Below are 22,418 nucleotides of genomic sequence, written 5' to 3' on the forward strand. Positions count from 1 at the left end.
CAGCTGAGCTTCAGCGTGCTAGCATGACACCTGCAGGGACGCCCTCTCAGCTGCGCCGTACATTCTGTACTTTCCCAGGGGGCGTGGCCTGGCCGGACCATCCTCTGACGTGGTTTAAACGCGACACAAATATCTCTCTCCGCGTGGGCTCCCGTCTTCCAGCCATGACTGCTGTGGGGTTCTGTGGACACTGGTTCCTCTTCACCTGCGACACGAAGCTCGTGGCCGTACACACCAAACAGAGCAGGTTGGACTTTACTTGGTTTTAATGTGTATTAACGCAGGCACGCGCGTACTCTGAATCCAAACAGGTCCCACTGCAGACAGGCGGATGGTTGTCATAGTAACGTCCAGAAAAAGCGACAAGACTGAAGGAGGATGAGTTTAATGGACGTAGTTCAGCTCGGAATTTCCGGTGTGATGAAACGGGTTTACTTTTTACCGGGTAGTGTTACCATGGTAACGGCTGCTGGAAACCGAACCAGCTCCGGAGCAGGCCTGAAGAAAAAGCCGGTTACACGTGTTCATGTTTTCTTCTGGTTATCTGCTTTAACTTACCCTATCAGTGGTTAGTTAAAGATAACTCTGCCATCAACCAGATGTTCTGACTGGACGTGCAGATGGCCAAAGGAGGCGGTGCCAACTGCAGGTGACCAATCACAGCTGCGCAGATCAGATATGATATATAGATATGATCAGTATCGCTGCCATTAAGGCACTAGGAGATCTAACAGTGTACCTGCATAAGGAGGACAAATGACACATCTCTCAGAAAGATAAAGTAAAAAATAACTGAGTCGACAGAGACGCTCATCCTCCACAGGTCCTTTTTTTCTATTAGATTTGGCTCTTTCATCTGACTTCATCTCAGAACTGATCCCAAAGGAGTGAAGAAGTGAATCAGCTTTGTGATGTTAAAAATCCAGAGCTGACCCTGAAGTTACCTCGATAAGATCTTGGTTCGTTCAGGACCCTGATCTGACTCATTCTTAGATGAACTGGGCTGAAATTCTCCGGTTTACACTGAAATCAATGTGGTTTTCTTTTAGGAGGTAACATTTACATTTCTACTGTGTTCCAGGTGAATTTACTCTGACACAGTAACACGTATCTGGTTCCTGACACGTCTGTAGTAATCTCACACGTCTCAGCTTCCTGTAGAGACCAGGGGCCGCATTTCTAAAGCTGCTGTAGGAACAAAAACCAGCGTACACCAATCATAGTCCACGTTTGGGATTTATAAAAACCAAACATGGCCAGAAAATGTTCCTACCTCCACTCTGACCCAGGCGTACGCACAGAATCTGGGAACGGCGACACCAACGGTCCAGAATAAAACCAGAGAGACGATGAGGTGCAGAGTCTGCCGCCAACATGAAGCAGTCAGTAAACGAAGACGTGAAAAGAAGCTTCGGTCATTTATTCTGAGATCCAGCAGAGTGGACAGACCGGAGGTCTAGAAGTGATGCTACGCTTATGAAACACACAAGAGGCGGATTTCCTTTATTTATTCTTACATAATGCTTTTTATTGTTGTCCCAATTTCCATCCAGACCGTCTCCATTTCCCACAACTCCTTGTCCACCTGGTTAATAGCGGTGATGGTTCTCTCTGCACCTGGAGGACTTCCTCCGAGGACAGTCTCTGGCCTCATCCTCTCCACCCACAGCTGCAGCCCCGCCCACCCAGCTGCAGCCCCGCCCACCCTGCTGGAGCACCACCCACCTAGCTGGAGCACCGCCCGCCCAGCTGGAGCACCCAGGAACTAGAAAGAAATATTATTTAACACTAAATAAACTGCTACCAGTCTCAGATGTATCTGTACATATTTATTTTATAAATTAAAACAAATGACTAAATTACGTCATTACTGTCGTTTGGCAGACGCTTTTCACCACTCTGGGAATCGAACTTCGGCCTCCTGCATGACAGACGGATGTGCTACCGCGGGGTGGCCAAGTTCGGTCCTCGAGATCTTTTAGATGCAACCCTTCTCCAGCACACCTGAATCAGACGTCATCTGCATGTCATTCAGCTCTGCAGAGGCCTGCTAACCAGCCGGTCATTCAGGTGAAGGGTTGCATCTAAAAGTTGCAGGATGGTGGATCTCGAGGACTGGACTTGGGCAGCCCTGCTCTACCGACTGAGATATCCATCCGTACGTTCCTCTGGTGTTTCTTCCTTCTGACGCTGTGATGATAGCGTCTCCACCTGCTGCCACTATTCTGTCTTTCTGACACCAGTAACGTCCACGTCGTGTCCACCAGTTACACATTTTTACGTTTGTAAACGTGGTCCATCAGGATCTGTCTCACACCTTGAAATATTCCACTTCTTCCCTCTTCTTCCCTCTCGAGCCGTGATGGAAATGATGTGATGAATATGTATTACAGGCGTCCACCTGAACATTTATAGCCACCATGCGGGCGGGGCAAGGCGTCCCTCATCTGTGCCGCTTTAGAGTTGATTCTGGTTTATAAACGGAAACAGGTGGAGGACGTGTGTGTGCACGCTTTTATAAATCAGCATTTCCTTTTTGCACCACAGACGCCGCCTGTAGTTCGCTTTGCTGCGTACAGTTTATAAATGAGAGTTCTACGTTCAGCCCTGGTAGTTGTGGAGATGTACTGAATTTATTTTGGGGTTGTCATGTCCGACAGGAGGAAGACCTCATGATGAAGAGGTTAACACATGGTGTGGACGGTAAATCCAACCAAAGTTGTACACTTCTACTTCACTGCAGATGGCACAATGACATTTAATGTCAGTGAAGGACAGAATCATTTACCCCGTTTTTCTACAAGTCGAGGCACACGCCTGGTCTGCAACACAAGCAGCGACCCGTGGATGTGCTCTGACTTTGATCTGCTGATATGAAGCTGGCTGAAGGCTTAAGCTGAGTCTCCTCGCCAAACATGGTGCCTCGTGATGCATTTTTAACCAGAACCGGGTTTAAATGTCCGCTCCTCCTTTCAGAGATCCGTTTGTGTTCGACTGCAGCCGCGCTGAGAAGAAGCCAAACCTCAGCCAGGCTGACAGCAGCAGGTACAGACAGCGTCATGTTTACCGCAGCTCTTCGCCGGGCATCGTCATTTTACAGCTGGGTTGTTTGTGTCGTCAGAGATGGCGGTCCCGCAGAGGAAACAGGAAGTGACCGAGTCCTCACCTTCACCGTGTCGTCTTCTGGAAGACTGGTGGCACTAACAGATGACAGTAAACGGCTGGTTCTGTTGGCGTGTGAGCCGTCATGGCGCTGCATCAGCATCAGGTCCAACTTCTCCTCAGTCCTGCAGTCACTGCAGCTCCATGGCAACCAGGTAACGGAGGTGTGTGTGTTACAGGTGCGTGGTGAGGAGGTGCACGTCACTAGCATTCAGCCAGGCTGAGGATGAGCTGCTGGTGGCTGATAAATCTGGAGATGTGTACTCCTTCTCAGTAGAAGACCCAGAGAGGGAGGCGGAGCTGAAGATGGGTCACCTGTCCATGCTGCTGGCTGTGGTAAGAGTCCAGCAGCAGCCAGCCAGCCACCCGGAGGAGGCGCTTACCTCATCCTGCATCCACTGTGTTTCAGGCCGTGTCACCTGGCGACAGGTACGTCATCACAGCTGACCGCGATGAGAAGATCAGAGTGAGCCACCGCAGATCTCCGTACAACATCCAGTCCTTCTGCCTGGGACATGAGCAGTGAGTTTTATCCCACCTGCAGTGTGTGTGTGTGTGTGTGTGTGTGTGTGTGTGTGTGCTGGGGGGGTAGTGGAACATGAATAATGGATCAAACTTTCAGAACCAGTTCTGGTTTGTGTAGGTGGTTTAGAAAAGAAGAATTGATGTGTAGATTTCACAGAAAGCTGCTGGTTCACCTCTACACAACTTTATTAACACAGCCCTGGTTTACAGAGACGGGGGGGTATTTATTTATTTTAATATTTCACATGATGTGAGACATGGAACCAGTGTGGCTCAATTTTCCAGTTAGACCCCATGAAGAGACGCACCCGCCGTGGCCGGTTCATGCTAACATGCTAACCTGTAGTTAGCATGTAACGGTGATGTTATGCATGTCAAACATGTCGACGTGTGCAAAGAGATGAATCTGTGTTTCATCTTCAGCAGCTGATCCATCCTGGACCGGATGTTTCAGACCTTAGTTTGAGAACAGAGCCACAGTGGATCTGCTGGTCTTACTGGGCTGGAATTAAACCTGAATCGGACCCTGTAGGAGGGGATGAAGGTGGTAACTGCAACGTGTCCTTCTTTCTGTCAGATTCGTCAGCGCGCTGCAGATCCCATCAGGACATCCTCATTGGCTGCTGTCTGGATCTGGGGTATGTGTTACAGGAACACCGGATAATCCGGCTGCTGGGGATCATTCATGTGTCAGGTCTCATCCATAAGTGAGCATCATGTTCTTACACATGATAGAGCCTGTTATAAAGATGCATGTATAGAGGGATGGAGGAGACACATCTCTACATCTCAGACCTACAACTCTCTGGAACATTCCCAACATTCCCAACATGTTTAACATTGAGGATACAAAGTAAGGAAGAGTTCCAGGTCCTGTTTCGTCTCATTCCTCCTATAAACACATCTGTATGTCACCAGGGATCAGCTCATCTAACTGATCCACCTCCATCCCATCAGAACCCTGATCCACCTCCATCCCATCAGAACCCTGATCTACCTCCATCCCATCAGAACCCTGATCCACCTCCATCCCATCAGAACCCTGATCCACCTCCATCCCATCCATCCCATCAGAACCCTGATCCACCTCCATCCCATCCATCCCATCAGAACCCTGATCCACCTCCATCCCATCAGAACCCTGATCCACCTCCATCCCATCAGAACCCTGATCCACCTCCATCCCATCAGAACCCTGATCCACCTCCATCCCATCCATCCCATCAGAACCCTGATCCACCTCCATCCCATCCATCCCATCAGAACCCTGATCTACCTCCATCCCATCAGAACCCTGATCCATCTCCTGATCCGACCCTGTACAGTCAGAAACTAGCAATGTTCTGACCATCTTCGATCTCTCATGGATCTGGATTTGGGACCAGATTATTGACTGAACAGACTTGCTGACATCACCTGTTTATAACTTTATTTGTTGCGTCTCACGGTTTTCTGACGGTGTTGCAGGTCTGATGGGTAGAAATGGATTTACTGATGTGGTGACATGACGTTGGCAGTAAAACCTGATTGTGTTTGTACGCCAGGATGGGACGGTGAAGCTGTGGGAGTATGAGTCCGGTCGCAGGCTGCAGAGCTGGGACCTCAGGCAGCTTGCAGAGACTCCTGGTTGTGAGACTGACAAAGATCAGGTACAGCACCAGGATCCCAAACACATGACTGGACGAACCCTTAGTGTCCCTGAAGTCTGTGTGTTTGAACATAAGGATGTTACCATGGTAACCACGGCCGGTTGAAGGCGTCATCAGTCTGGTACACCTGGATAAAAAGTCCAGCTGATCACCTCCTGGTGATGAGCTGGTTTAAAGTTCAGGAGGGGACGTTGGGCCGACTCAGGGCATCCAGACCTTTAAAATAGCTGTAGCTTTAGTCCACCTTGTTATGTGTCACCTCACAATGCCAGTCCTTCAATTTAACTTTATTTGTGAAGCACCAGTTCACGACAAAGTCGTCTAAAGTTCAACCCACATACGGTATATTCCAATTCAGTTCAATTCATCATAATCCACATTAATCCAGTTCATTATGCCTCAACAACAGAGCGTAACGAGTCTTTTTTTACTTCCCAGAATCCAGCGGTGTGCCGTGTGAGCGTCTCTCCTGATGGTCTTCATGTGGCTGTGCAGTGTGAAAGGTGAGCATCTTCACTGCTGCTCTGCAAACCCCAGTTCCAGCCGTCACACTCGTCTTCCTCACGTTCACGTCATTCTTCATCCTGAAAAGCGAAGCAGCTGATTCATGTGAGAACCTGGATGCTGCAGTGTGAACATTCAGCAAGGTGTAAAAAGTAGTTCCAGGGTGATGTTCAGCACGGTGTAAAAAGTAGTTCCAGGGTGGTGTTCAGCACGGTGTAAAAAGTAGTTCCAGGGTGGTGTTCAGCACGGTGTAAAAAGAAGTTCCAGGGTGATGTTCAGCATGGTGTAAAAAGTAGTTCCAGGGTGATGTTCAGCACGGTGTAAAAAGAAGTTCCAGGGTGATGTTCAGCATGGTGTAAAAAGTAGTTCCAGGGTGATGTTCAGAACGGTGTAAAAAGTAGTTCCAGGGTGATGTTCAGCACGGTGTAAAAAGAAGTTCCAGGGTGATGTTCAGCATGGTGTAAAAAGAAGTTCCAGGGTGATGTTCGGCACAGTGTAAAAAGTAGTTCCAGGGTGATGTTCGGCACAGTGTAAAAAGTAGTTCCAGGGTGATGTTCGGCACGGTGTAAAAAGTAGTTCCAGGGTGATGTTCAGCACGGTGTAAAAAGTAGTTCCAGGGTGATGTTCGGGACGGTGTAAAAAGTAGTTCCAGGGTGGTGTTTGGCACTGTATAAAAAGTAGTTCCAGGGTGATGTTCGGCACTGTATAAAAAGTAGTTCCAGGGTGATGTTCAGCACGGTGTAAAAAGTAGTTCCAGGGTGATGTTCATCATGGTGTAAAAAGTAGTTCCAGGGTGATGTTCAGAACGGTGTAAAAAGTAGTTCCAGGGTGATGTTCGGCACGGTGTAAAAAGTAGTTCCAGGGTGATGTTCGGCACAGTGTAAAAAGTAGTTCCAGGGTGGTGTTTGGCACTGTATAAAAAGTAGTTCCAGGGTGATGTTCGGCACGGTGTAAAAAGTAGTTCCAGGGTGATCCGTATCATGATCCGTGCAATAATACTTTGAACGTGCAATATATTTTATTTTTTCAGACATAGACATCATACTTATATCTGCAAATAACTAGAGTGTGCACATCTGTTTTATTTCTGTAAATATTTTATACCTTAGATCTTTTATTTATTATTTATTTCTATACTGCTCTCTCTGCACTGACACTGGGGATGGCTTAATCTCGTTGTACATGTGTATAATGACAATAAAAGGCATTCTATTCTATTCTATATTCTATTCTATTCTATGTTCATCATGGTGTAAAAAGTAGTTCCAGGGTGATGTTCAGCACGGTGTAAAAAGTAGTTCCAGGGTGATGTTCATCATGGTGTAAAAAGTAGTTCCAGGGTGATGTTCAGCACGGTGTAAAAAGTAGTTCCAGGGTGATGTTCATCATGGTGTAAAAAGTAGTTCCAGGGTGATGTTCGGCACGGTGTAAAAAGTAGTTCCAGGGTGATGTTCGGCACGGTGTAAAAAGTAGTTCCAGGGTGATGTTCGGCACGGTGTAAAAAGTAGTTCCAGGGTGATGTTCGGCACGGTGTAAAAAGTAGTTCCAGGGTGATGTTCAGCACGGTGTAAAAAGTAGTTCCAGGGTGATGTTCCGCACTGTGTAAAAAGTAGTTCCAGGGTGATGTTCGGCACAGTGTAAAAAGTAGTTCCAGGGTGGTGTTTGGCACTGTATAAAAAGTAGTTCCAGGGTGATGTTCATCATGGTGTAAAAAGTAGTTCCAGGGTGATGTTCGGCACAGTGTAAAAAGTAGTTCCAGGGTGATGTTCGGCACGGTGTAAAAAGTAGTTCCAGGGTGATGTTCGGCACGGTGTAAAAAGTAGTTCCAGGGTGATGTTCATCATGGTGTAAAAAGTAGTTCCAGGGTGATGTTCAGAACGGTGTAAAAAGTAGTTCCAGGGTGATGTTCGGCACGGTGTAAAAAGTAGTTCCAGGGTGATGTTCGGCACGGTGTAAAAAGTAGTTCCAGGGTGATGTTCGGCACGGTGTAAAAAGTAGTTCCAGGGTGATGTTCGGCACGGTGTAAAAAGTAGTTCCAGGGTGATGTTCCGCACTGTGTAAAAAGTAGTTCCAGGGTGATGTTCGGCACAGTGTAAAAAGTAGTTCCAGGGTGGTGTTTGGCACTGTATAAAAAGTAGTTCCAGGGTGATGTTCATCATGGTGTAAAAAGTAGTTCCAGGGTGATGTTCGGCACAGTGTAAAAAGTAGTTTCAGGGTGATGTTCGGCACGGTGTAAAAAGAAGTTCCAGGGTGATGTTCAGCATGGTGTAAAAAGTAGTTCCAGGGTGATGTTCAGCACGGTGTAAAAAGAAGTTCCAGGGTGATGTTCAGCATGGTGTAAAAAGTAGTTCCAGGGTGATGTTCAGAACGGTGTAAAAAGTAGTTCCAGGGTGATGTTCAGCACGGTGTAAAAAGAAGTTCCAGGGTGATGTTCAGCATGGTGTAAAAAGAAGTTCCAGGGTGATGTTCAGCATGGTGTAAAAAGAAGTTCCAGGGTGATGTTCAGCATGGTGTAAAAAGTAGTTCCAGGGTGATGTTCGGCACAGTGTAAAAAGTAGTTCCAGGGTGATGTTCGGCACGGTGTAAAAAGTAGTTCCAGGGTGATGTTCAGCACGGTGTAAAAAGTAGTTCCAGGGTGATGTTCGGCACGGTGTAAAAAGTAGTTCCAGGGTGGTGTTTGGCACTGTATAAAAAGTAGTTCCAGGGTGATGTTCGGCACTGTATAAAAAGTAGTTCCAGGGTGATGTTCAGCACGGTGTAAAAAGTAGTTCCAGGGTGATGTTCATCATGGTGTAAAAAGTAGTTCCAGGGTGATGTTCAGAACGGTGTAAAAAGTAGTTCCAGGGTGATGTTCGGCACGGTGTAAAAAGTAGTTCCAGGGTGATGTTCGGCACAGTGTAAAAAGTAGTTCCAGGGTGGTGTTTGGCACTGTATAAAAAGTAGTTCCAGGGTGATGTTCGGCACGGTGTAAAAAGTAGTTCCAGGGTGATGTTCATCATGGTGTAAAAAGTAGTTCCAGGGTGATGTTCAGCACGGTGTAAAAAGTAGTTCCAGGGTGATGTTCATCATGGTGTAAAAAGTAGTTCCAGGGTGATGTTCAGCACGGTGTAAAAAGTAGTTCCAGGGTGATGTTCATCATGGTGTAAAAAGTAGTTCCAGGGTGATGTTCGGCACGGTGTAAAAAGTAGTTCCAGGGTGATGTTCGGCACGGTGTAAAAAGTAGTTCCAGGGTGATGTTTGGCACGGTGTAAAAAGTAGTTCCAGGGTGATGTTCGGCACGGTGTAAAAAGTAGTTCCAGGGTGATGTTCGGCACGGTGTAAAAAGTAGTTCCAGGGTGATGTTCCGCACTGTGTAAAAAGTAGTTCCAGGGTGATGTTCGGCACAGTGTAAAAAGTAGTTCCAGGGTGGTGTTTGGCACTGTATAAAAAGTAGTTCCAGGGTGATGTTCGGCACGGTGTAAAAAGTAGTTCCAGGGTGGTGTTCAGCATGGTGTAAAAAGTAGTTACAGGGTGGTGTTCAGCATGGTGTAAAAAGTAGTTCCAGGGTGATGTTCAGCATGGTGTAAAAAGTAGTTCCAGGTTGGTGTTCAGCATGGTGTAGCATCTCTTCTTCTAACATGTCTGGAAACGTCTGGGAAGTGAGGAGACCAGTTGCTGGAGTTTTAGGAGAGGAATGTTGTCCCATTCTGGTCTGATGCAGGATTCTAGCTGCTCTACAGTCCTGGACCTTGGTTGCTGGATTTCTGCTTCCATGAAGCTCCAGAAGTTGTGTACTGGTGAAAGGTCTGGACAGCAGGCAGGCCAGTTCAGCAGCCGGACTCTTCTCCTGTGAAGCTGCTGTGATGGATGCAGGATGTGGTTCAGCATCGTCTTGCTGAAATCTGCAAGGCCTTCCCTGAAAGAGACGTTGTCTGGATGGGAGCAGATGTTGCTCTAAAACCTCCATGTACTCTTCAGCATTGATGGAGCTTCACAGATGTGGAAGCTGCCCACGCCATAGACACTAATGGAGCCCCATCCCATCAGAGATGCAGCTTTTCACCTGTCCACTGATAACAAGCTGGATGCTCCCTCTCCTCTTTAGTCTGCAGGACACGCCGTCCATGCTTTCCACAAACTAGTTCACATCTTCATCCAGGTTTCCACTTTGCCTCAGAGCATTTTAAATGAGCTTTGGTCCAGAGAAGACGGAAGAAGCTGGTTCTGGATCCTGTTCACATCTGGCTTCTTCTCTGCATGATGGAGCTTTAACCTGCATTTGTGGGTTTCAGGGTGAACTGTGTTCACAGACAGTGGTTTCTGGAAGTCTTCCTGAGTCCATGCAGTGGTTTCCAGTAGAGAATCATGTCTGCTTTTACTGCAGAAGATCACCAGCATCCAGCCTTGTCCCATGCACACAGAGATTCCTCCTGATTCTCTGAATCTTCTGATGATATTCTACACTGTAGATGGAGGATCTTCAAAGTCTGAGGAACATTTTTCTGAAATTGTTCCAGTTTTAGATCCAGTTTGTCTCAGATTGGTGAAGCTCTGTCCGTCTTTCCATGTGAGAGACTCTGCCTCTCTGAAATGCTCCTTTTATACCAATTCATGTTCCTCCAGGTGTTTCTGGTTTGTACCAGGTACTTTTCCAGCCTTTTGTTGCTCCTGTTCCAACTTTTTCCATCAGATTCACGATCAGCTCATATTTTCATCACGTGGTGAAACGTCTCCGTTTCATCTCTGACATGTTGCTGATCTATAACTGGGGATAAAATGTGACCTGATGAGATATGGAAATCATTGAACTCAGATTTGTATTTATTTTTTACACGGCACGGCCACTTTTCTTTCTCTTTCAGTCAGGAGTCATTTCTTCTGGATAGCTGTTATTTTAGTATGTGCAGGTATGAGCAGATGAAATCTCTTCAGCTGTCTGATCTCCTGGTTTTGGTTCTGTCTTCAGTAATGAGGTGGAGCCAGTTATGTGTAAATTGTTTCATTATTGGTGGAAGCAGCAGGACACCCTCTGTTAGCAGCAGGACAGCCGAGTCGACGCCTCCTGATGCTTCCAGAGACTGGATCTACAGCTGAGCATTAGCCTTAGATCACCTCTGTGTGACTCCCAGATCAGGTTTCTAGATCTGGACTTCAACACCAAGCTGTTTTTAACTCTGACCTCTGTCCTGCTTGCAGCTAATTTTACTGACTGGAGGTCACAGGGTGGAGGACTGGAGGAGGTCAGAGGACCATGTGGCCTTTTCTTAGATCAGCTGATCAGTGTCTCCTTTTGGCCCTCAGGGTTCGAATGGTTCAGTTCTTCATCCTGGATGAAGGCAGTGAAAAGAAGCTCGTCCCTCGCAGCAGGCAGCCCCTGTCCCACTGTCCTCTGGACATGACCTTTGACCCAGACGGACGACTCTGGGTGCTGCTGGACCACAGTGACGCTCTGATCCAGATCCACAGACTTACGCAGGATTCCTGGGAGGTGAGGCTGAACACACACACACATCCGTTGTGTGTGTGAAAGATAAACACACTTACATGCTGTCTATGGATCTTTATATATCTTTACATCATCCCTGTGGATTAACGGCTGGTTATTATGTGAGTAAAGGTGGATTTATACTTGCACAGCGTCTGCTTCACGGCTGTAGGCGCCGCGTAGACCCGACACACACCTCCTCCCGACCTGATGTGTATCGCTGCTACGCAGTCGGTTACATGGAGGTACTTCCTTCTGATTGGCCAGATCCTTTTTTTATTTATTTATTTTTATTTAAAATATGTATTTAATTTTTAACAAGACATTTCAACAACAAAACAATCAAAACAAAAAAAAATTTCAAATACCTGAAAGAAGAAAATCTTCTTTTCACGCACAAGCGTGATGGAGTCAAGCTGCACGCTTATCTGTGGTGGTAAGGAAGGACTGGCTTTAGTGTCTTTAAAGTTATTACTCATATTCATAAGCCAACATCTCGTGTCATAGGCTTTTACATTTTATTGTATACAGTATATACAGTACTTCACTGGCTTTTCATCAGTTTACTCTGAATTTATTGCTCTTTTTCTATAGTTTTATTAGTTTTTTAGTTATAATAATCTGTATTTTTATACTTCCCCATAAATTTTATTTTTGGTTCTATGTATATGCTAATCATGTTCTTGTGCTACTGTAACACCAAAGTACTACTAGATACAACACAAACACTTGATTTCTACAGTATAATCTAAGTAAAATGAAGTTATCGATGAGAAAGAAAAACACACCGAGTTACAACATGATCAAATGTTCTGTAGCCCGTTAACAAACTCACTCATCTGTGTGACGTTCACAACTAGCCAAACTATTTCTTTTGTCCAAAATTTCCTAACAGAACTTCCACATGTCCTCAGAGCTGTAAAATATGAACTTGAAGGATCGATTCCTTTTCATGCTCATTGACTTCATCCTCTTTCGACGACCTCCCATTCTGCAGAGCAGCCTCAGCCTGGTGCTCCTCCCCCATCCCCCAACATCAGCACGTCCACTTTAGAAGAGAACAGTTGTTGTTCTCTGCTGCATTTATGCAATCCTGAAGAACACAATCTTCAGCCGAGTCCTACGAAAAAGACGTCTGTACCACAGCTGCTCCAGCAGTGTGTCTGACCGAGCTCACCTCGTCCACTGGTGTGTCCATGCTGGCAGGTCTGACTGAGCCCTCAGCCGGCTGCTTCCCGAAAATACAGAAACAAAATGACCAGATTCAAAACACAAGCTCCAAAAGTAGAAAAAGAACAGATCCCATCAGTGCCCTCCTCTAATATGTCCACAGAGACACATTAGAGCTCAGCAAATTTTCCAGTCCAATCAAGCGTTATCTAGAGGTTTTATTTTAAACTGCAGACAGCAGGTCTGACCTCAACCTGTTCTTTAACGCAACCCCACAATTACAGTACAGTCGGAAAAATATTGGTAAAAACAAAACAAAAAAAAACAAAAAAAACAGGGAAATGGAAACCTGGTTTCTGACCTGAAACAAAAGAAAAACCCACAGATAACAAAATTCATCTCATCCACCTTCCTTTTCTAAACACGGTGGCGCCTGGCAGGAGTTTCTGATGCATCCGTTCAGCTTCCCATGGCTCAAAAAATGAGGATGATACACGATCACCGTCACTGAAGTGGCATGTCCATCTGAAAAATGGAGAAAAAAAACACACACTAGCTCATCATAAATATTTTGTTATTTTGAGTTTACTTTGATTGCATAACTCAGCTTAGGATAGAAAAGTTATAGGGAGCATCCAGTGTGGTGTAAAGGGCATACTAAGAATAAAACATGTTTATTTTCTTTAATGCACCCAGAATTACACAAATAATTAATAAATAACAAATAATGTCAACATGAAGATGCCACAGTCGATCCTGTACGGTTGTCATGGAAAACCCTAGATATCAGAAAGTCAGTTAAGTAATTATTATTTTAGAGTATTAAAGTATTCAACTATTAATATATACATACATTATTATATACTATACTATATACTATTATATACTATATACATATACTGAAGTATCAAAAATAAACATACTGATGGTGCAGAAGCATGCTGTTTCTCAGTAATTCCAGTTACTATTTGTTTTGTTTATATACTGTAGTATAACAGTATATCAGTGGTGGAAAAATTAGGAGAAAAAAAAGTGCCATGTAGTCCTGCCACATTTTGTGTGTTTCAACTGTGTGACGATGCACAGCTGATGCAAGGAGAGTTTACAAAAATGTTTTATAATGTCACAAAAAAATGTGAACAGTTACTTTACGTTATGCACTAAAAAGTTAATAACCCCTGATAACTTAAAGTGTTGATGCTAACCGCCATTGATAAAAGTTTACTTTGATGTCAGCTAACTTGGCATCAAAACGACAACCCACACCGACATGTAGAATTTCCTAATCTGCTTCACCGTATTAATGACTTCTATAACGTTGCTATTTTACAGCACCTATACTGACAAAGAACACATGAAACCACGTGTTTACTTTCTGTGGATAAGCAAAATGAGCAACTCACCGCTACTTAGGGCACATCCTGGCTCGCTGGTCTCCCCCGAAATAAAAGGCAGGTGAAAAAAAAGTCTGCATTTCCCATCCTGACAGTGGAGGTGTCCTCACAGTGGAGGTGTCCTCACAGTGGAGGTGTCCTGACAGTGGAGGTGTCCTGACAGTGGAGATGTCCTGACAGTGGAGGTGTTCTCACAGTGGAGGTGCCCTCACAATGGAGGTGCCCTCACAGTGGAGGTGTCCTCACAGTGGAGGTGCCCTCACAGTGGAGGTGTCCTCACAGTGGAGGTGTCCTCACAGTGGAGGTGCCCTCACAGTGGAGGTGCCCTCACAGTGGAGGTGTCCTCACAGTGGAGGTGCCCTCACAGGGGAGGTGTCCTCACAGTGGAGGTGCCCTCACAGTGGAGGTGTCCTCACAGTGGAGCTGTCCTCACAGTGGAGCTGTCCTCACAGTGGAGGTGTCCTGACAGTGGAGGTGCCCTCACAGTGGAGGTTCATTAATCGCCATGAATCTGCCAACTCATTTTCAGTCATAAAGTCAACTAGAAAACTATTTTCCCTCTTTTTACTAGGAAACCTATCAGCCTCATCATTCACAGTAACATTAAAATCACCACCTAATATTTCCAAATCGTTTAACTGCAGACCCAATATGAGAACTTAGGAGCAGTAACAACTCCTTCTTTTCTTTGTCTTTGTTATATCCATAAACGTTCCCCACTAAATACAATTGGTTCGACAGATAAACAGTCACAAATATAAAATGTCCATTTTTTAGTAAGAACTGAAATATTCTTCCCTCCAAATTTGCATCTAAGAGTCATTGTTCCTCCTGAACATTGGTTTCCGTGTGACATCCGAAGATCTTCTCCCCATTGGGATTTCCAGAAGTTATGTTCAGGACCCACTGAATGACTTTCTTGGATAAAGCAGAAGTCTGCATCAAAGTTTTTGCATAAAGAGAGCTTTTTGCTTCCTAATGTCTCTTAAGCCCCAAACATTAACAGACAGAAATCTTAGAACTGACATCATAGGATCAAACAGCCTGAACAACCTAGCAGTTATTAACTAAACCAACTTTCCTCATAAGTAAAACATATTAGCATCATAACAGGCTGTGTAACTCCAGAACACTCAACCAACCAATCCAGTCTGAATGAACATTCGTCCTCACCATCTTGCAGCTGTCGTACGGCAGATTGCACCAACCTGCAACCAGCCAACACGGTAGGCTCGGAGACACCAGCTGTGCCTTTCAGTGAATCTCTGTGTAGTCAACAAAGGCCATATTCTTCTCCTCACGCGCCTTCGGGATCTGTGGCCACAGTTGTTTGCGCAGCTCCTGATCTTGAACAATGAATGAAAACGGAATGAAATGCCTCAATGAAAACTGCAGAATAACATAGCGAGGGTGCTTACAGCTTTCCTGCCAAGCCTGTGGACAGTCGATCGCATCCAGAAACTTGTCTTTGTGCTGAGGAGCCACATTTTGACATGTTTCTATTATCCTTGCTCTCACATCTTCTCGCAGCCGCAGATTCCATCTATGTTTGTATCTTGAAAGCTTCTAAACTTTGTTCTTCAAATCCAAGATCTTCTCTTCTGCCTTACTCTCACCAGTGACTTTCAGCACTAATTTAATGTTTTGAACCTGCACCACCAATAAGTTAATGAATGCTTTGAGTTCATAGATCGACGCACCGATTGTACCAGTTGCTCCTCGATAGCTAACTTTAGCATGCCACGATGTTATCTGCCATCTCTTTCTCCATCTTTCCTTTCTTTGCACAGGGAGGTTTTCTCGGTGAAACAACAGGAGTTAAACTTACGTTATGAAAGCAAGTTGTTTGACATTATAGCATTCTCTTAAAGCCGTTGAAGATGCTAAACTTTCATAAAAGTTTGAGGAAAGTTGAAATTAGCGTCTACGCGTGAGCCACCATCTTGGTCGCCCTCCACCAACAAACATGGAGACGGTGGAGGAGATCATGATGATGTAATTCTCAGAAAGAGACATAAAAAGTGGCAGCACAGTTTTAGGAGGTGGTCTGAGAGGCCATTAAACGCATCACAGCTGCTTCTTTGTGCCTTTTATGGATCACACATCAGCTATACTGCCCCCAGTGGTTTCTGCTGGTACTGCTCTGTTTCCTCCATCGAGGAACAAGTCCACAGGGGTCCTGAAAACACACCAAATTATGCAGAAAAATTACAGAAAAAAAGAAAAAAAATCCTCCTTATCCGTCTTTTACATAGAGCATAAATGGGCCTGAAGTCTGAGAGAGGTGAGGTGTGTCTGTGCAGCTGTGATGGACCGTTTAGTTTCTAACTGATGAACACATCTAGATTTCATTCTGATAATCTACATTTCTACTGCTGCTGAGTCTCTGGGGGTTTCTGAGCTGATCTGGAGGATCTGTCCCATGTGCTCTCCCTCCAGAACCACACCAAGGACCCAGAACTCAGCAGGGTGCAGGAAGTCCTCCAGACCCACTGGAAGACGCTGCAGGGTGAGTCTCCATAAACACACCTCTCCTATTGGTGCGTCATCCTCATGTTGTCCCGCTCTGACAGAGAACATGGATTTGGATTAATTTGTGTAACATTTACTTTCTGTTTCCGTTGACCCTCATTCACATTAACTGTCTCATTGCTCAGCGTTGCCCAACACATTTGCATTAAATACAGACTCTTTCCGGAAGGAACATTTAAATATCTGCTGTAGTTTCACCAGAGTTCACATCCTGTTGGGTGAATATGCTGCCCGTCCAAAAAAAGACAAACAAAAAGGTCCAGCCTCTAATTTCTGCTTGGACCTCCTTCATCCAGAGGTCCATTCATTTCTCTCCATTATCTGGTATTGATGATGGAGAGTCCGTCCACTGCTCAAAGCCTTCTCCAGTACATCCCAGAGACCCTCCATGGGGTTCAGGTCTGGACTCTGTGGTCCATCCATGATGTCTCCTGTTCCCTGAACCAGTCTTTCACAGTCTGAGCCCCATGAATCCTGCACCGTGCCATCAGGGAGGATGGAATAACCTGCTCATTCGGGATATTCAGGTACCAGCTGAACCTAGACCTGAACCTAGACCTGGTCCTAGACCTGAACCTAGACCTGGTCCTAGACCTGAACCTAGACCTGATCCTAGACCTGGTCCTAGACCTGAACCTCGACCTGACCCTAGACCTGAACCTAGACCTGATCCTAGACCTGAACGTAGACCTGAACCTAGACCTGACCCTAGACCTGATCCTAGACCTGATCCTAGACCTGGTCCTAGACCTGAACCTAGACCTGAACCTAGACCTGATCCTAGACCTGGTCCTAGACCTGAACCTCGACCTGACCCTAGACCTGAACCTAGACCTGATCCTAGACCTGAACGTAGACCTGAACCTAGACCTGACCCTAGACCTGATCCTAGACCTGATCCTAGACCTGGTCCTAGACCTGAACCTAGACCTGAACCTAGACCTGAACGTAGACCTGAACCTAGACCTGACCCTAGACCTGAACAGAGACCTGGTCCTAGACCTGAACCTAGACCTGGTCCTAGACCTGAACCTAGACCTGAACGTAGACCTGACCCTAGACCTGAACCTAGACCTGATCCTAGACCTGAACGTAGACTTAAATAGAGACCTGAACCTAGACCTAAACCTAGACCTGAACAGAGACCTGGTCCTAGACCTGAACCTAGACCTGGTCCTAGACCTGAACCTAGACCTGACCCTAGACCTGAATCTAGACCTGAACGTAGACTTAAATAGAGACCTGAACCTAGACCTGACCCTAGACCTAAACCTAGACCTGAACGTAGACTTAAATAAAGACCTGAACCTAGACCTAATCCTAGACCTGAACCTAGACCTGAACCTAGACCCAAACCTAGACCTGGTCCTAGACCTGAACCTAGACCTGGTCCTACACCTGAACGTAGACCCGAATAGAGACCTGAACCTAGACCTGAACCTAGACCTGAGCCTAGACCTAAATAGAGACCTGAACCTAGACCTGAACCTAGACCTGAGCCTAGACCTGGTCCTAGACCTGAACCCAGACCTGTACAGCAGCACTAGGCATGATGCTGCTTCCCTTCATCCTCCTCTCTTCTTACCCTGATGCTCCACCACTCTGGGCCATGGTAGACCTGGACTCATCAGACCACATGACCTTCTTCCATGGCTCCATCACTCTGGGCCATGGTAGACCTGGACTCATCAGACCACATGACCTTCTTCCATGGCTCCATCACTCTGGACCATGGTAGACCTGGACTCATCAGACCACATGACCTTCTTCTATGGCTCCATCACTCTGGGCCATGGTAGACCTGGACTCATCAGACCACATGGCTCCAGAGTCTAGTCTTTATGCTCCCTAGCAACCTGAAGCCTTTTTCTCCGGTTAGCCTCACTGGTTGGTGGTTTTCTTCTGGCTCCACAGCTGTTCAGTCCCTTGAGTTCCTTCATTGTTCATGTGGAAAAGTTCTAACTTTCACTATTAAACATGGTCCTGAGTTCTACTGCTGTTTTTCTTCCATCTGGTTCCACCAAACGTTGAACCACTGATCACCATCATTCAGCATGTTTTTCTGGTTTCTTCCTGGAAGACGATGGTTCCCTCCATCCTTCCAGTTTTAATGATGGTTGGACAGTTCTGAACCCAGTTCTAGTTTCTGCTTCTCCTGAGATGTTTCCTCTGCTTGATGATCTGGTTCTTCTGGACCAGACTAACTTCTTCTCCATGACCACGGATGTGTCTTTCCTCATGGTGGTTTCAGACATGAGAAGCTGCTCATTGATCAGTTGGAGTTAAATAACTCGTTGCAGCTGATCACCCTGCAGGTGAAACTTATCTGCTTAGGTGAGTGCAGGTGGGCTTTGGCCAGGCAGTGGTATCTGACGGCTTCTGCTCCCTTTCTTGTGGTCCTACAGCCTCTGCGAGGACCAGCAGCCGCTTCGAGCAGCTATACAAGACGAGCTACGACAACGTGACGACGTACCTGCAGAAGAAGCAGCAGAGGCTGGAGGAGCAGCAGAAGAGGACCAAGGCTCAGGAGGAAAATGCCAACAAGCGCCTGAAGAAGGAGGCGTCGGGAGGCGGGACATAATGGATTCTGAGAGGAGGAGGATGCTTTTCTTTGTGGAGTATTAGGACATGCGTGACCTGCTATCAGCGGATTTATATAGTTTTTAATTTTGTGACGACGTTCTCTGATTTGTTTTGACATTAAACTGCTTCCTGTCTCCACCATGGCGTCTCTGGTGCTCTTTGACTTCCTGTTTATCACCATGAAGTGTGTTTGTCGTGCTCAGAAACACGTGTGAAACTTTAAGGATTTGCACGTGTTGCATTACAAGGTGTTAGATTAGCTCCTGAATCTAACACCTTGAATGTTAGCCAGATTACCTTTCTTTGTCACCATCTGTAAGAAGTTTACGTTCTTCATCTTCAGGTTCCTCCGGGTGGGACGGAACCCAAATAAAACTTTTATTTAATCCACCGACGTTTTAACCCACATGCTCCAGTTGTAATAAAGTTAAAGTAAAATATCAGACTCAGGAAGTCGGTTCTTTATTTTTCTTAGTAAATAACAAATGTTAGAAAATCTGTACACGGGTAAAAACAAGACATTAAATAGAAAAAGCTGGATGTGTGTCTGCGAGCTGTTATCTGGAGCTGAAAGTCCCTGGAAAAGGTTTTGGATTGTCCATGTCGTCCTCCAGACGTCCTGGTGGTCCTCCAGACGTCCTGGTGGTCCTCAGCAGACCGACACAGATTCCACCCATGAAGAAACTTCACAGCTCAGCGTTCTTCTTCTGCACCTGCAGGGAGACGTTCAGTCACAACGAGCCCTGACGGCAGACGCAGTCAAACGAGGGGAAATGCTCCAACCTGATCACTCTGGTCTTCATACCGGTCCCTGGACTCTCTGAGCGGCTGCAGCATGGCGGCCTCTAGCTGTGGGAACAGCTGGTTCAGACACACACTGTTAGTTTGCTGGCTGACCCTCGTTGTATACCTAAACTACTAACATCGGTGGAGCTGCACCGTCAGTACTGTCTGCTCCTTTCCTGCCTAAAACATGAAAAATGGTGGATAATGAAAAATCCTGCAGATGTGAAGTGGTCTCATGCTTTACATTCAGTGTGAGCTGTTGCCCTGAGGGGGGCGCTACAGGATGTTTACAGCAGCATTCAATCCCAGACACACAGACTGTGAGCCTCATTTTCATCTTATACTCCATGTTCATCCATTTAAAACGTATTATTATACATGAAGCTCACCTTCATCACGGTCTCAAACATGGGGATGAGGATGAAGGTGATGAAGCCGACCTGGGCTGTCTGCTTGGTGACCTTCTCTCTGTCCATGAATGGAGCCACAGGAAGTCCTTCAGCCTTCTCTCTGTCACTCTGCAGCACAAACACGATCAAATCCACCCTCAGCTTTCTGATAATTCTGCTGATTCTTCCACCTGAACCTGTTCGCTTTGGACCCAACTGAAGCTTTGCTGCTGTTGGACCCACCTGGGTGAAGTACTCCTCCAGCAGGCAGTCCACCCAGGGCTCAGCCACCTCCATGGGCCGCACCTCGTTGGAAATGTCACAGCATTTGATGAGCATCATCTTCAGCTGCATGGAGACAGAAACATTAATAACTCCAGAACACACCGCATCATGCAATCCCACTGAATCTGTAGGGCAAATTAACCAGAGGACGCCTCCCACTGAGAAAGCAAACAGCTTTAGTTTTCTTCATGAGAAAAGATCCCGATCATGAGCATGCTGCTAAGAGACCTCTATGGATGCTGATGATACAGGACAGCATCACCAAATCTGTCCAGTCAGCTCAGCGTCCTTCTGTTTGACATGTGTCACACCAGCCGAAGTAAACTGAAGATGTGACATCTTTACATCCATTTGTAGGGGAGACCGTCTGGGCTTACACAGGTGACATGCTCCTGATCGGTGAAGTCAAAGTGGTCGACTTTCTCTTTGAAGGAGTCGAGGATCTCTCCGTGACGAGCCATGTCTGTTGCCAGGATCAGAGTGATGGTTCCCTGATGAGCAGCACAATGAGAAACGCATTAACACAAGCATGTCTCCACTGTTTCTTGGTTTTTATATCAAGATGTTTGAGTCAAGAAGAATATATCAAATAATAGTTGTTTTTTGTTGAAGGAAGGTACATCAATACATCTCTATTGACAGAATATGTACCTGTAAGAATGATGTAATCAAATCTTAACTTAAAAACAACTCCTGACCCAGAACAGTTAACTAAATATGGACCCAGTCTCCCTTTGTTTCTAAAATTATTGTAAGAAAATAGTTTCAGCTCAACTATGTGGCCGTTAGTGCAGAAATAATTTACTTTGGTGGGTATTCAGAGCACGGCTCATGCTGTGGGCACCAGTCGTCGAATTTGGTAAATTCTTGCAATTTTATCCAATCACCACAACTTTATACATTTTTGTCAGATCACAGTGGTGTTAACCGATATACATACATCATCTAAATAAATACAGGACAAATGACTAAGTGAAATGAAATTGCATATTAAAGTATCATTAATTACTAACCCTCGTGCTTTCCTTAAATCAGTTATAGTCTGTTTGAAAGTTGATGTGTGATCATTGTGTTTGTGTACTATGATTACTGCTGGCTGCGAAGGTCCGTGCTCTGATTTATAGTGTTTATTGCTCTGTGTGCATCATATTTTCTCACAAATTGGCACAGACCTACAGAATCTTGAGGCTGTTACCATCCATCCATTATCTATACCTCTTGCTGTGAGGCCGCAGTGCTAACCACCACACCACCGCACAGCCAGGCTGAAACTGATTTTTATTTATTAGTTTCCAAGAGCTTTGTGTTGGTTTAAAGGATTAATCCTTTATAGTAATAGTTTTATCAAAAAAGAATAACTCTTCTTAGACACCTATTAATAGTCAGTAATAACTAGGCTAGTACGTACCACTCCCCAACATTCTGGTGCCCTGTGTGAGGCCTTCTAGTACCAGCTTTATTACAAAATACATCCCAATAATACACATTTCGTCAATTTATATAGTAATAATTTCTTTTAAAAAGGCCATCTTGCCTAATACATTTTTAATTTCATTAATAACTAGAGTACTTCCCCAACAGGAGCTAACATGCCGCTTTTATTGAACACAGAAGAACAACAATAAGCTGAAACAAAAGGTACTACTAAACTTACTGACACCACAAAGTATTCACAATTTTCTCATCAAACACATTAACTTAATTCCTACTATAGTACAGCGCCCACACAGCCAGATCTTACCTGCCGGATCTGTTTGTAGGCATCAGGGGGGAAGCTGGAGAAGATGTTGCATTCAGGCTGAGAGAAGATCTTGAAGGCCACAGCACAGTGGTGGTTCTCCAGAGGGGAGATGTCATTGTATCGAACTGCCAGGTCTGTTCTGGCATTAATCTGGTACCTGGTAGAGAAGGAAATGGACAAATGAAAGAAAGAAGAGACAGATGAGACCTGATGTGAAGGGATGGAGGGATCAGG

The 22,418-nt window shown here is 45.5% G+C and overlaps 2 protein-coding genes across 6 annotated transcripts in view; one reads left to right on the top strand and one right to left on the bottom strand.

Moving 5' to 3' along the window:
• The first annotated feature begins 23 nt into the window (after positions 1-23).
• wdr4 (WD repeat domain 4) lies at positions 24-19,121 on the top strand. Of its 2 annotated transcripts, none has more exons than XM_042000921.1 (11): positions 24-247; positions 2,977-3,045; positions 3,122-3,268; positions 3,342-3,498; positions 3,572-3,684; positions 4,265-4,325; positions 5,232-5,336; positions 5,775-5,839; positions 11,121-11,307; positions 16,308-16,377; positions 18,806-19,121. In XM_042000921.1, exons 1-11 carry the CDS (start codon positions 24-26, stop codon positions 18,979-18,981), a joined length of 1,374 nt encoding a protein of 457 aa, XP_041856855.1. In that variant the 3' UTR covers positions 18,982-19,121. The 2 variants fall into 2 exon arrangements, with proteins under 2 accessions (XP_041856855.1, XP_041856856.1); XM_042000922.1 differs by having other exon boundaries at positions 16,308-16,367; positions 18,805-19,121.
• A 307-nt stretch (positions 19,122-19,428) lies between these two features.
• The window catches only part of pde9a (phosphodiesterase 9A), a 71,129-nt gene continuing 68,139 nt past the window's right edge, over positions 19,429-22,418 (bottom strand). For 2 of the 4 annotated variants that reach the window (XM_042002308.1, XM_042002311.1), the window contains 6 exons: positions 22,185-22,341; positions 20,821-20,934; positions 20,402-20,506; positions 20,159-20,287; positions 19,767-19,844; positions 19,429-19,696 (listed from right to left, as the gene is read on the bottom strand). In XM_042002308.1, coding sequence (XP_041858242.1) covers positions 19,670-19,696; positions 19,767-19,844; positions 20,159-20,287; positions 20,402-20,506; positions 20,821-20,934; positions 22,185-22,341 — 610 coding nt within the window. In that variant the 3' untranslated portion in view covers positions 19,429-19,669. Of the gene's footprint in view, positions 19,697-19,766; positions 19,950-20,158; positions 20,288-20,401; positions 20,507-20,820; positions 20,935-22,184; positions 22,342-22,418 lie in introns of those variants that run through there. The other 2 variants (XM_042002312.1, XM_042002309.1) reach the window with 2 other exon arrangements.

This window comes from Melanotaenia boesemani, chromosome 12 (assembly GCF_017639745.1).
Source record: "Melanotaenia boesemani isolate fMelBoe1 chromosome 12, fMelBoe1.pri, whole genome shotgun sequence".
Classification (NCBI taxonomy): domain Eukaryota; kingdom Metazoa; phylum Chordata; class Actinopteri; order Atheriniformes; family Melanotaeniidae; genus Melanotaenia; species Melanotaenia boesemani.

Excerpts from the sequence above, each read along its gene's own strand:
- wdr4 (XM_042000921.1), top strand. The coding sequence starts at position 24 with ATGACACCTGCAGGGACGCCCTCTCAGCTGCGCCGTACATTCTGTACT. Across the intron at positions 248-2,976 it reads GTACACACCAAACAGAGCAG|AGATCCGTTTGTGTTCGACT; the intron begins GTTGGACTTTAC and ends TCCTCCTTTCAG. Across the intron at positions 16,378-18,805 it reads CCACTGGAAGACGCTGCAGG|CCTCTGCGAGGACCAGCAGC; the intron begins GTGAGTCTCCAT and ends GTGGTCCTACAG.